This window comes from Zea mays, chromosome 8 (assembly GCF_902167145.1).
Source record: "Zea mays cultivar B73 chromosome 8, Zm-B73-REFERENCE-NAM-5.0, whole genome shotgun sequence".
Classification (NCBI taxonomy): domain Eukaryota; kingdom Viridiplantae; phylum Streptophyta; class Magnoliopsida; order Poales; family Poaceae; genus Zea; species Zea mays.
The window spans coordinates 141,724,654-141,738,294 of NC_050103.1; the positions used below are offsets into that span (position 1 = coordinate 141,724,654).

Consider the following 13,641-nt stretch of genomic DNA (forward strand, 5'->3'; position numbering starts at 1 on the left):
CAGAAAACTTACACTGCGCTCCCTTAGGAACGGCTTTTTGTTGTTTTGAATAAATTGCAATGCGTTCCTTAGAACAAATTTTTGATAACTTCAAAAATCCTCCTTGTCGATCATAAATTCTCATGCTTCGGCATCTCAGGCCTATGGAGAAGATATATTTTCATTACAGTAAAGAGCGAAACTATTACAAGAAATTGAAAGGCGATAAAAGACGTTAAAACTACCCTTAATTGTTCCTTATTAAAAAGAAAGCACTACTGAATGTGAAAATACGAAAAGCTGCTGTCGAGGTAGGATATTTGTCAGTAAATGTGCTTCGACTCTGGCACAGTGCTATTGACTGTGCGAGCTTCGGACTCCTCTCTGAAGTCCCGCTGGGGGTTAGTGCGCTGACTCCCTTCTGGCTGCTGGCCTCTTTGTGTTGGTGGTAGCGGCAGAGGCTGCTGCCAAGATGCTTGGGGTTGGCTTGCCGAAGCAACAGAAGCTGCAGGGTGATTGCCTACATATTATGGAATGTAAGGCGAACGATACGAAGCAGTATGCATGACTTGCTTCGGCTGACTTTGTTGTGCTGCAGCTTCTGCTATCTCCTTTTGCTTCTGGATGGTAACATGACACATCCTGGTAGTATGGCCCTTGTCTTCACCACAGAATAGGCAGTAAATCTTTCTTGGCTGATCTCTAAATCTTCCCCCAAAGCCCCTGGCGCCTCTGCCCCTTGGCACTGGCGGCCGAAAGGAGCTTTGCTGCTGCCCCGAAGCTTGTGAAGAATATTGTGGCTTTTGTTGCTGACTCCCTCTATCGTCATTTTGAGTAGAATTATGAATTGACCTGATGTGCCTCGGGTGAAATCTTCCTCCGAAGCCCCTGGTCATTTCAGAAAACCTGAATGCTTCCTCCCTTCTTTGACGAAAGTCATTGTCAGCTCGAATATACTCGTCCATCTTCTGGAGCAGCTTCTCCAAAGTCTGTGGCGGCTTCCTGGCAAAGTATTGCGCTGAAGGTCCCGGCCGAAGTCCCTTAATCATTGCCTCAATGACAATTTCATTGGGCACTGTTGGCGCCTGTGCCCTCAGACGCAGAAACCTTCTGACATACGCCTGAAGATATTCTTCGTGGTCCTGGGTACACTGGAATAGAGCCTGAGCGGTGACTGGCTTTGTCTGAAATCCTTGAAAGCTGGTTATCAACATATCCTTCAGCTTTTGCCATGAAGTAATTGTCCCTGGTCGAAGAGAGGAGTACCAAGTTTGAGCAACACTCTTGACGGCCATGACAAAATACTTTGCCATGACTGTCGTATTGCCACCATACGAAGATATGGTTGCCTCATAACTCATCAGAAATTGCTTCGGGTCTGAATGATCGTCATACATGGGGAGCTGAGGTGGCTTGTAAGACTGGGGCCATGGTGTAGCCTGCAATTCTGTTGATAGAGGAGAAACATCATCAAAAGCAAAATTTCCATGATGGAAATCTTCATACCAATCATCCTCATTGTAGAAACCCTCCTGATGGAGCTCTCTGCGTGGAGGCCTTCGGTTCTGGTCATCCTGAACAAGATGACGAACCTCTTCCGAAGCTTCATCTATCTGCCTCTGAAGGTCAGCTAGACGAGCCATCTTCTCCTTCTTTCGTTGCACCTGTTGTTGGAGCATCTCCAGGTTGTGGATTTCCTGGTCCAAGTCATCCTCCGGAGGCGTTGGACTGGTGGCCTTCCTCTTCTGGCTTCGGGCCTCCCTAAGAGAAAGGACGTCTTGATTGGGGTCCAGCGGCTACAGAGTGGCAGCCCCTGTCGCTGAAGCCTTCTTCGGCGACATGACGAAGGTGATGTTTGCCGAAGATGTTCAAAATCTCAAGAAATGGAAGTGAGTTCACCGGAGGTGGGCGCCAATGTTGGGGACTCGTTCTCAAATGCTATGAATCAAGAACAAGGCAACACAAGATGTTAAATATCAAAACCCTTCGTCCTTTGGATCATTATTTCCCTTCGGATATAATGGATTTCGAACGAAGGTCATGAAGGACAAACCTTCATGAACATAACAAAAGATAAAGAGTATTTAAACACAGAATATAAGAAATAACATAATCTCTGTAAATATTATTATTAATTTATTTTTTACTTATATTACTCATGTAGATAACAGTAAATTACAAATATACCTTCGGCTTGAAGGAATATGAATACAGGTGTGATGCAAAAGCAAATGCCAAGTCAGCGTGAACAGTACGGGAATACTGTTCACCTATTTATAGGCACGGGTCGCAGCCCATGCAAAATTACATTAATACCCATTACATTTAACAATAACTCTATAGTAATTCTTCAAGGTCTAATTTGGCTTTTCATCTTTAAGTCGGTTCCCCTTTTCTGCCGTTATGCCGAAGCTTTTCTGCACATAGCTTCGTGATCGTCTTTTCCTTCGTCGTGATCGCCTTTCGTCCCGGTCGAGCTTCGTCTTCAACCGTTCTTTTGTATACCCGCAATCTAACTTCGAAAGTACCTGTTTACATATTTCTCTTGGAAAACATTGTCAAATCATGTTTCTGAGGACCTTCGAAAGCCGAAGGCCCCCAACATTACTTGTTTACTGGGGCGAGCCAGATGGGACGCCGGTCTTGTTCCCCGTAGCCTGAGCTAGCTAGGGGTAGGGTAATGATGCCCCCCCTGTGACGTGGTTGGTCCGAGCCCTGGGTCGGGCGAGGCGGAGGCTCCTCCGAGGTCGAGGTCGAGTCTGTCTTCCGTGGTCGAGGTCGAGTCCGAGCCCCGGGTCGGGCGAGGCGGAGACCGTCGGCTGAGGCCAGGGCTGAGTCCGAGCCCTGGGGTCGGGCGAGGCGGAGTTCGTCGTCTTCTGGGGTCGAGGCCGAGTTCGAGCTCTGGGGTCGGGCGAGGCGGAGTTCGTCATCTTCCGGGGCTGAGGCCGAGTCCGTGCCCTGGGGTCGGGCGAGGCGGAGTTCGCCGTCTTCCGGGGCTGAGGCCGAGTCCGAGCCCTGGGGTCGGGCGAGGCGGAGCTTCCTATGACGCCCGAGGCTGGACTTGGCTGCTGTCAGCCTCACTCTGTCGAGTGGCACAGCAGTCGGAGCGGCGCAGGCGGCGTTGTCCTCTCGTCAGGCCGGTCAGTGGAGCGGCGAAGTGACTGCGGTCACTTCGACTCTGTCGACTGACGAGCGCGCGTCAGGATAAGGTGTCAGGCCATCCTTGCATTAAATGCTTATGCGGTGCGGTCGGTCGGTGTGGCGATCTGACCAAGGTTGCTTCTTGGCGAAGACTGGGCCTCGGGCGAGCCGAAGGTGTGTCCGTCGCTTGAGGGGGCTCTCGGGCGAGACGTGAATCCTCCGGGGTCGGCTGCCCTTGCCCGAGGCTGGGCTCGGGTGAGGCGAGATCGTGTCCCTTGAGTAGACCGAGCCTTGACTTAATCGCACCCATCAGGCCTTTGCAGCTTTGTGCTGATGGGGGTTACCAGCTGAGATTAGGAGTCTTGGGGGTACCCCTAATTATGGTCCCCGATAACAATTGTCTCTGTTTTTGGTGCTTCATGCCAAAGGGGGTAAATTATTAGGCAATGAAAAAGGACCTCACCACCACTTTGTTTTTGAAATTTTTTGTATTTCACAAATTGGTATCTTTTCAAGAAAATCTCTCTTGACAGCTAAGAGAACTATTTCCAAAATGGGGGAAATTTTACCAAAGTGGATAGTATTATTTGGACAAAACAAAAGCATTTGAAAAGGGGAGAATTTTTAAATTCAAGAAATTTTTAAGAAAATTAAATTCTTATATTTTGGCCAAAAACAAAATTTGAAATCAAAACTCAAGTGGTGCAATTGTGGTCCAAAATGTTAGATATTCAAAACAACTTAGGTTTGATCTTAACATAGTATCTTATGAACACTTGAAAGTTTGCAAACTAAATACAATATACAAGTTGCATATTTTCTTTAATTTGTGTTGGCATCAATCACCAAAAGGGGGAGATTGAAAGGGAAACTGGCCTTAAAGCCATTTCTATTATTGTTTTGGTGCCTGATGACCATCACAATCATGTGAACTAACTAGTTTGCCAAGTATATGATCACAGGTTCATAAGGATATACATCAAAAGATCAATTCCAAAAAAATCAGAACGCATAGACCGTCCGAGCATCCTATGCGGATCGTCCACAATATCTAAATCAGATTCGGACAGGAACTGTGTTGAATTGAAAAAATGAACTATGGACATCTAGGGCTGAGTCAAGTACCGTCCAGCACCATGCGTGAACCATCCAGCTATAAATCATGGACCATTTACTTGTTCAAAATTGATCAAACCCGAAGGTGTCAAGTTTGGTAAAATGAATTTTAGCACCAAGCACGGACTATCCAGGGCTAGTAGCAGACCGCCCGCGAAGCACTTTTCTAACATTTGGCATGTATTTAATGTTATTACAGTTGTTGCATATAACTGTTTGCGATCTAGTTGTTGATCTTGTAGGAGCGAACTATTTGGACCAGGGACGTGGACCATCCGCAGGTGGTCAGAACGATATTAACAGCTAGTGGTGGTTGGAGACTATAAATACAACTCCAACCATCCCACTCAATCGCATCCAAGTGATCCAAGCAACATAAGCACTCCTATTCATTGCAAGAGCTAAAGCTTTCACTCTAAGTCACATGCAAAGCAATAGAGATCATACAAGTGCCATAATCAAGAAGTGATCAACTAGAGAATAGTGCCATGAGAGGGATATTTGAGAAGAGTATCATTGAGTAATTGTGATCTTTTGCTTGATGTTTTTCATTCTTATTCTCATTCTTTGTATAAGCTGGGAAGAGACTCCATGTGTGGAGGTCCTTGCAGGAATTGTGTCCTTCGATTAAGAAGAAGCGCTTAAACGATCTAAGTGACTGGATTGTGTAAGGGTTGAAAGAGACACGTCCTAAGTGGACACCTCAACGCAAAGGTAGGTTTCCTTGTGAAACTAAACTCCGGTAGGTGTGTCTTTTGTGTTGTGATTACGATTTATTTCTCCCTTCCCTCTTCTAGTTCTCTTGCTTGCGCTTAATTCCAAATAAATTGTGTTGCTCCTAAGTAATTCCACAATCATATTGAGCAACTGTTGCAAGAACTCCTCTCCCTCCCTCTGATCAACTTGTTTATCGTTCCAATGCCTAACCAAGGTTTGAATTTATGTTTGAAGTGATAAATTTTAGGTTTCGCCTATTCCCTCACCTCTAGGTGACTTTCATTGTGCCCTTGTGGTTCTATGTTGTGATGAGTGATTGTCAACAAATAAATATCTTGGATTCAATAGTGTAAAGTAACTGGGTCATGAGTATGTGCCACATGTCTCTTGGCTTATGATGCATAGGTGTGGAGTCCTTAGGTGGTTGTCGTCCATGAAGGTGAAATGTTTGGTCCCCTAATTATTGACTTTCGATCACCCCTTTGGTCCCCTAATTCAATCCTTCATTATGCTTAATTAATTATTTTGAAATGTTTGAATCAATTTGATTCACCTTTCTCTTGGGAGCATATTATCACTTCATGTATTCCGTTCGATAAATCAATGTAAATGCTCAAACAAGGTTGTGACAACTGACAGCCAGCATTGATCATAAGTACGGAAGAGAATTTTGCGGAACAAATGAAAAGAAACATGCAGCTTTGGCCAAGATATTCTTGGATCTCCATGCGTGCGCTAAAACAAAGCACAAAGTTGACGAGAGCCTTTGTCACGGCGATAGCACCGGGTACACACACAAGCGTGCATTTGAGCGTGCTAATGCTAGTCAACTAAACGGTATCTAAAAATTATAGCAAGCCAAGGTTGCCCCACAATCAACATCCACAAGTGACGATGCCCTTTAAAGAACTCAGATTGCACCACATATCCCCTTGAGATGTCTTCAGACCCATTAGCCAGAGAGAACAGTGCTAAAAATACCAGCAACCAGCAACATGTTCGAGCATTGGTGGTAAGTTATAAAGATGAGTTTCGGTACAGGGTAATGCTCCTGTGGACACTATCACCGAAAGCTTCGCATGGTTCACGGCATCCACAGAATCAACAGATAGAAGAAAAAGGAGGTCGGATCACGCATGACCTTCAGCCCAAATCTACCATTTATACACCGCCAACTCCAATATCTGTCAGATTCCAAGTCACTCGATCTAGACAAATCTAGTCTTCCCACCCCTCTCATGCTTCTTCACCTGTTGTCAATCACAATAATGTCAAAAGTATATGGAGGGATAGAAATGATGATAAATATGGTAGTGCAGGAAGCAATTGCCTGCTTACCACTTTGAATGTTGACTGCAGCTTGCCTAGCTCAACGGGGCATTCTCCCTTCTCATCATACTCAGAAAATTCACCTTCAGAGCAGTCAATTTCAAAAGGAGTCCCATGCACCTTTAAAAAGGTGGCAAACTGTTAGCACATCTCACAACAACAAAAAACTAAACAATTGTGATATTGAGTACATGCAGAACTAGGAATGAACTAAAATCAGCAAAAAAGATGGTTTTAAATCAACTCCCAATTTGCACGAAGGTGAAACTTTCTAGATTTCGAAAATAAAATTAAAACAAGTCATAGACTTGTTCCTGTGAAAGAAATAAAAGGTATTTCATTTCTTCTTGGAGGAAAAAGATAGCCAATCAGTGTGTTAACTATGAACATAAAGAATCAGCGTGTCAACTTATAGGGTGTTTAGTTTGAGGAATAAGCTAGTTCATCATCTTCTCACTCCTCACTTTTTTCGTTTGGTTTATGAAACGGAATGAGTTGATCCATCACCACCTCATTCCTCATAGTTAGTTAATACTAATATGAGGAATCGCATTACACCAAATTTGAGAAATGGACTCATGATGCACCACCTCATCTTGGATGGAGTGATTACTCAAACCAAACACACCCCTTAAAGAATAATAAATCCACAGGTCAGATGCCATACAAGCTACCATGCACATTGCCAGTTCAGAATAGAAGTACATATATAATTCTATGCTTAAGTAATGCACAATGTGAAAACAGACAGCTGTAATCTGGAATGTGAAAACAGACAGCTGTATCAGAGTTATGCCATATATGGAAAATACAGTATTGAATATAAAAAAAATCAAGCACACAGAAATGACATAATAAGGTGAGCTCGCATAGAATAGAATACCAAAAAGAACTCATTTCTGGAATGGGAATAACTTCGAAAAGATTAGTTATTTACACCTAATACATTTGTTTTGTATATGTAAGCAGTCATTAACAATCACGATATAAGATCAAGAAAAAACATACAGATTCAGCCTTCCAGCCAGTGCCAAAGGAAAACTCAACAGGTTCATAGCCTCTGCAGTCAAACACCATCAAACAAGTCTTCTCCTCTTTCTGGCTCTGCTCAATAGTAAGTGGTGTCCCCTGACCAGGAATCATCACAATTGTTCCATCTCTCCCACAAAGCTTGCACTGAGAGAAGACAAAACATCATAAACAGGACACAGTTTGCATGGTACAACAAAATATACAAAGTCGATAAGAAACACAGACACTGAAACAGTTCGTGTTCTCCTTTACGCCTTCGTTAGAAACCTCATGGGAAAAAACACAAGCAAAGAGCCTTGTTATATGTATTGAAACAAGGGTTTCCTCCTTTATGCCTTTGTTCTCAAGGAGAAAATTCAGATAAAGAACCTTGGGAGACCAAATTGATTAATGGGCGGACAGCCATTCAGAAAGTTGTTACCGCTATTTTGACCCAAAAAAATAGTGAAGCGGATTGCTAGAACAAAAAAACTATTTTGACCCCAAAAATAGTGAAGATCCTACATATACTGTCAAGGCAAAAAAGAAAAGAAACTCTTAAGCTTCCAGGTAAAAAATGGCATTATAAGGTCTGCCATATATTATGTACATACATAACAACAGCAATAGAAAGGTGCACAGTACTACAAAAGAGTGCTGAGACTAGTTGTTTGCATTTGATCAGTAAATAAAATAAAATAATTGGAAATGAAATTGGAAAAGTCCTTTTAGCCTTAAAATGGTATCATTTGATTCCATAGTCTTACACACAGTAAGTTCTATACAGAATGTTCATGATAGTGCACATTCATCTTGATGGCATATGACAAACCTCAAGGAGACATATCAATTATATTCATTTATATAAGTGCAGAACAGACGATAATAGGACATAACTATTGACTTCTTACATGAGTTTAGGTAGAACACAAAATTATTTTTCTACCTTGAAGATAAAGAATACAATAAAACAGAACACGAGCATAATAGACAAAATAACTGCAGATGCCTACACAAGATCAAATTAGATCCTGAGGTGCTTTCCCATCATGCGTAGTAGCCAAGGCACCTTGTTTCGAATGGTTCACCGGTGACACTAGACTTCTGCATCATAAGATTTTTTATGTGTAGAATATTTAAAGGTAGATAGAACCTCATGGGGGAAACTAATAAACTATATTATCACAAAAGAACCAACAATGGAAAAAAACCATTGCCCTGCCAATGATCACAAGACAACAAATCGTATTACCAAAAAACAAATTCCAATCCCATTACTTATGAATCCAAAAGCATATATTTTCATGGGAAGCCTAGTTTGCAAAACAGCATGACCCTTGATAAGGAACTAATGAACAATCCTCTGTTATTGCCTTTCTACACACATGACTCTCGTCCACCCCATTGAATCCCATTTTAATCATGAAATCAGTACTCATAGAATCCAATCCCAACCTACTAAATAAATAGAATAAAAGAAGGAAATCCAGAAGAGTAAAGGAATCTCAATTAACCACATCATCAGTCATCTCATTAGTTGTCCTCATAGCATGCAAGTTCATCAAACAGCCTAATAGAAAGTCAGCTGATATCAATTTTCATCAGCAACGCTAACAAGCACTGCACATTCGTCAAGCGTTCAAAAAGCACACGAAAATTGCATTTCCTCACAAAAAATACATTTCTTGCTCACTTATTAAAACCATATATACTTATACCATTGTATACAGATATAACCCTCCTCACCTGATCTAATGACGTTTTTACTTTTACCAAAGGGAAGGAAAATCGTTCACCAAATCCACTCTAAACAAAGGCAAATGGATGTATGCAGAAATGAGCCTCCATCTACCATAGCAATAAAAGTGTCTCATACTTGTTGGAGAAAAAATATCTAGCCGAAGGTCCAAATGACAAAATCAGTGTTTCGAAGATTTTTCATACCAAGGGAAATTCATATTGATCATTGAACCTTCTTTGGATTGCTTCGGAACATGTGAACGAGCCAAAGGTTCATGGAGCCGAAGGTATTTCAAGCAAGGCCTTGGTGTCGATAAAGAGGACCTTTCACAAAAGATGACGCCCAAAGAGTGCTTCGGAGAATAGATACAAGAAGCCTCTTCGAAGAGAAAGACGTGTGGGATACATTTGCGTGGTGAAATAACACAATTGTACTCCCGAGAATGCGAAGAATCACTATTTAATAGGAAGAGGCAAAAAGGTAATTTCATATGAAGGTGTACATGGACTCGACCCTATAAGGGCTAGTTTGGCAACTCCATTTTCCCGAGGGATTCTCATTTTCCCAAGGGAAAATGAACTAATTTCCCTTACGGGGTGTTTAGATCCTTCATTTTAGAGGAATTGAAATTCACTCAATAAAGTAACTTATTTAGTTTGGAATTTGACATTCCAACACTTTCCAAAGTTCATATATAAGCCTATCTTAAATTCAAAGGGTGCAGGATGGGAAATGATTTTATGCATTAATATAATTTGTTTCTACTCTGTAACTTACATGGCACTCTTCGTTTCACTGCTCTATAGTAAAAATGTAGCACATAAATATCTCCGACATTTTGCTAATAATAGTATACAAATATATTTTGCATAAAACCGAATTAGCTTAATTGATATATGCCTAAATTATTATTATTAGAATGGAATTCGATTCCAATAATCCAAACGAGGCGTTAGGAAAATGGAAACGCCTTGGAAAAATAGGGTTTCCAAACTAGTCCTAAATAAGTGAAACGTGCGACTGCTACAGGGGTCGGCCATTCGTTGAAATCACGCTTGTTGCATTTCCTCCTCTAGAGAGCCTCCGAAGGTATAATAAAGTCAAAGCTTATGCTCTGAGGATCATAATTCCTTCAATGTTTATGTGTATCCTAAGTTTTTTTCTTGCCCATGTGCTTTGAACTGTTGATCAATCTTTGTTTATCAATTCTTTGTTTGAACAAGGTGAAATGACCATATTCAAATAACAGGCTTGTCATACAATTGTTCTCAAAGTCAAAGAATAACTAAAAACCCTTGCAACACTTTCTTCCCTCTACAACCTTCGCAGGCAGGAGAGAAGGGTCTAACAATTTAACCATATTGTCCTGTTGTCGTTTTTTCAGTATTTCAACTGGTCCCCAACAGTACTAAAATATCTAAACTATGCGAGCACCTTATAAACATAATAACAAGTTAATTGGTCCATCTTCCACACTAACAAGCACTCCTCATAGTCCAGTCTCATCATGCACACCAACAGTACTGCAGAGGGAACCCGAATCCGTCCTGCCACAGAGATGTAAGGAGGAGGAAGGTGATATTTGCGAGGATACCTTCTGGACGAGGTGAGCGGCGCCGTGTCCTTTGGGCAGGTCGACTTGCTCGCTGAGGGTGACGTAGGTGGACTTGGCGGTGACCTCCCCGCAGTTCTCGCACTTGAGCTGCGATCCAGCGCAGAAGCGGGCGAGCAAATCCCGATCAGCGCCGTTCGCGGTCGATATGAAGGGAACGAAGCCGACAAGGGAGGAGACGTGAAGAGGCACGGACCTTGAGGTAGTAGGGGAAGTTGGGGTCGTCGCAGCCGTGGCGGGGCTGCAGGTTGGTGAGGCCATCCAGCTCCGCGCCCACCAACAGCGCGTAGTACACCATCCCCGCCGCCGCCTGCCTCCTAGGGTTAGTTAGGGCTCCGGGCTCGGGTTCGGTCCGACGCCGCCGACGGAGACGAAGAGGGGGAAGGGGAATGGGATTTCGGCTTTCGCTTCATTCAGTCCGAACCTTCGGGTTTTTGATTATTTAGATCGCTCCTCCAGCTGGGCAAAATACTCCGCAGCGCTCTCGTCTAATTGCCCCGCTTAGACCTTCGGTTATTTCCAATACACATGATTTGAATAAAATTGAAAAAAAATAAGAAAAAGTTTAATTTATTTTGAATACGATACATCTAATAGTTAGTTGACTAAAAATGCTAGCAAAATTAGCTAGCTAACAAATTGATAGTTAATTATTATTAACTAATTTACTAAAAATAGCTAATAATTGAACTATTAGCTAGGGCTTTTTATGTCTCTAATTAATTTTATTTACTAACTATTAGATCTAGTGTATTCAAACACCCCTTAAATCAAGTTACTAGATAAAATATCCCATTAGTCTATGTTCGGCGCATGGATGCAATCTCCAGGTGAAATTAATCCAGGCATGGATTGAATGATCCCCTACCATCGCTTTATCCCTAGGTGGTTTAATTCCATATCCCTTCATTCCCTGACTTAGTCTTCTTGATCAGTTACAGAATGTCCGCCAGAACGTTCAGAATATAAGCTGAATGTGCACAGTTTGACATGCACCAAAACATGCAGAATCGGTTACAGTTTGTCATTGTCACACCCGGTTTTGGAAGGCAAACCGAATGCGAATCATGTACGTGCCAGGATCAGAAATTCACGTACACAGCGATTACATAATTGGACATCATCACACAATGCTTGAAATAAATAGCGGAGAGGTACTTTATTACATCAAGATGTTCAAGACATCCACAGAGTCTAATACATAACCATAGATCAACATAAAATATCGAAGTGCGGAAATACGAAACGTAGATGCTAAGCCTACACAGGCAGCTGACTAGGGGTTTGCCACTAAGAAAGAACTAGAACTCGTCATATTCCTGGAACTCCTCGAAGTCATCCATGTTGCCAGCATCACCTCCTGAGCATTGGGCACAATGGGGACAACCTGGGGTGGAGGTGGTGTGTAAAGCAAGAGTGAGTACACATCAACGTACTCAGCAAATGTCCCGTTTGGCTAAAGTGGACCAGCTGTATGTAGGGTTGAAGTTAAGCAGTTGCTTTTAGTTGGTCAAGTATTTATTATTATTAGTAGAGCCAAGTTTTAGTAATAAACCCAGTTATTACCCAAAAGTACTCCCTCAAAAGAGGAAATACCAGAAATCAGATTTTATAACATCATTATTAATCATTGTCATAAAGGTATCCAGAGTTCTTCTAATCAAAGAGGATCCCAAGGCTGCTCTTAACCGTGAGCTCGGTTGATATACCAGTTTTTAACACTTTGCAGAGGTTGTACACTTTACCCACAAGTCGTGATCCCTTTCCAGCCTGGGTTGTACAGACCCGATCTTCACTACCAAGGTGAATGGCCAGGGATACACTACGTAGCCTTTACATAGACTCCCCTGGTGCATAGCTGCTCGTTAGGTTTCGCCAGTCGTATAAACACAGTACACCTCACCAAGGTGGGTGACTAACAAAACCAAATCGAAAGAACTTCTGCACCCCAACCTTGGCAGAGCAAGCACTACGCCGGGGGCTCCATTGACGACCCTCCGGCAAAGCCAACTACACCCCCAGGTTTATCTAATTAATCAGCTAAGGGCGTCCCATTCCACCCTCATGGTTGTACTTGAAAGTCGCCTAGAGGAGGGTGAATAGGCAAATCTGAAATTTATAAAGTTTAAGCACAACTACAAGCCGGGGTTAGCGTTAGAAATATAAACGAGTCCGAAAAAGAGGGAGAAAACAAATCACAAGCGAATAAGAGTGGATGACACGGTGATTTGTTTTACCGAGGTTCGGTTCTTGCAAACCTACTCTCCGTTGAGGTGGTCACAAAGACTGGGTCTCTTTCAACCCTTTCCCTCTCTCAAACGGTCACTTAGACCGAGTGAGCTTCTCTTCTCAATCAAACAGGACACCAAGTCTCCACAAGGACCACCACACAATTGGTGTCTCTTGCTTTGATTACAATGATCTTGGGAACAAGAAAGAAGAAAAGCAATCCAAGCGCAAGAACTCAAATGAACACAATTATCTCTCTCACTAGTCACTATTTGATTGGAATGATCTTTGGACTTGGGAGAGGATTTGATCTCTTGTTTGTGTCTTTGAATGAAGTTTAGAGCTCTTGTATGAGGTGTGAAGGCTGAAAACTTGGATGCATTGAAGTGTGGTGGTTGGGGGGTATTTATAGCCCCAACCACCAAAAGAACCGTTGGTGGAGGCTGCTGTCGTATGGCGCACCGGACACTGTCCGGTGCGCCAGCCACGTCACCAGGTCGTTGGGTTCCGACCGTTGGAGCTTCTGACAAGTGGGCCACCGGACAGTCCGGTGCGCCTTCTAGCGCTGCTCTGACTTCTACGCGCGCAGGCGCGCACTGTTCACTTTTACTGTTCCTTTGCAGACGACCGTTGGCGCTGTGTAGCCGTTACTCCGCTGGCACACCAGACAGTCCGGTGAATTATAGCGGAGCGGCTCCCAGAATTCCCAAAGGTGGCAAGTTCAGAGTGGAACTCCCTGGTGCACCGGACAGTCCGGTGCGCCAGA

The 13,641-nt window shown here is 42.9% G+C and overlaps 1 protein-coding gene across 2 annotated transcripts; it reads right to left on the minus strand.

Moving 5' to 3' along the window:
* Positions 1-5,691: 5,691 nt before the first annotated feature.
* LOC100276599 (uncharacterized) lies at positions 5,692-11,128 on the minus strand. 2 transcript variants are annotated; one of them, NM_001150349.2, is made up of 5 exons: positions 10,843-11,128; positions 10,629-10,736; positions 7,291-7,458; positions 6,292-6,402; positions 5,692-6,203 (listed from the first exon to the last, which is right to left on the minus strand). In NM_001150349.2, the coding sequence occupies exons 1-5, from the start codon at positions 10,942-10,944 to the stop codon at positions 6,162-6,164; spliced, it is 531 nt and encodes a 176-aa protein (NP_001143821.2). In that variant the 5' UTR covers positions 10,945-11,128; the 3' UTR covers positions 5,692-6,161. The 2 variants fall into 2 exon arrangements, with proteins under 2 accessions (NP_001143821.2, XP_008654711.1); XM_008656489.2 differs by lacking the exon at positions 5,692-6,203 and having other exon boundaries at positions 6,214-6,402; positions 10,843-11,127.
* Between the last annotated feature and the right edge of the window lie 2,513 nt (positions 11,129-13,641).

Coding starts and splice junctions, on each gene's coding strand:
- LOC100276599 (XM_008656489.2), bottom strand. CDS start 10,944: ATGGTGTACTACGCGCTGTTGGTGGGCGCGGAGCTGGATGGCCTCACC. Junction 10,737..10,842: donor ACTTCCCCTACTACCTCAAG/GTCCGTGCCTCT, acceptor GCTGGATCGCAG/CTCAAGTGCGAGAACTGCGG. Junction 6,403..7,290: donor CTGGCTGGAAGGCTGAATCT/GTATGTTTTTTC, acceptor ACCTTTTTAAAG/GTGCATGGGACTCCTTTTGA.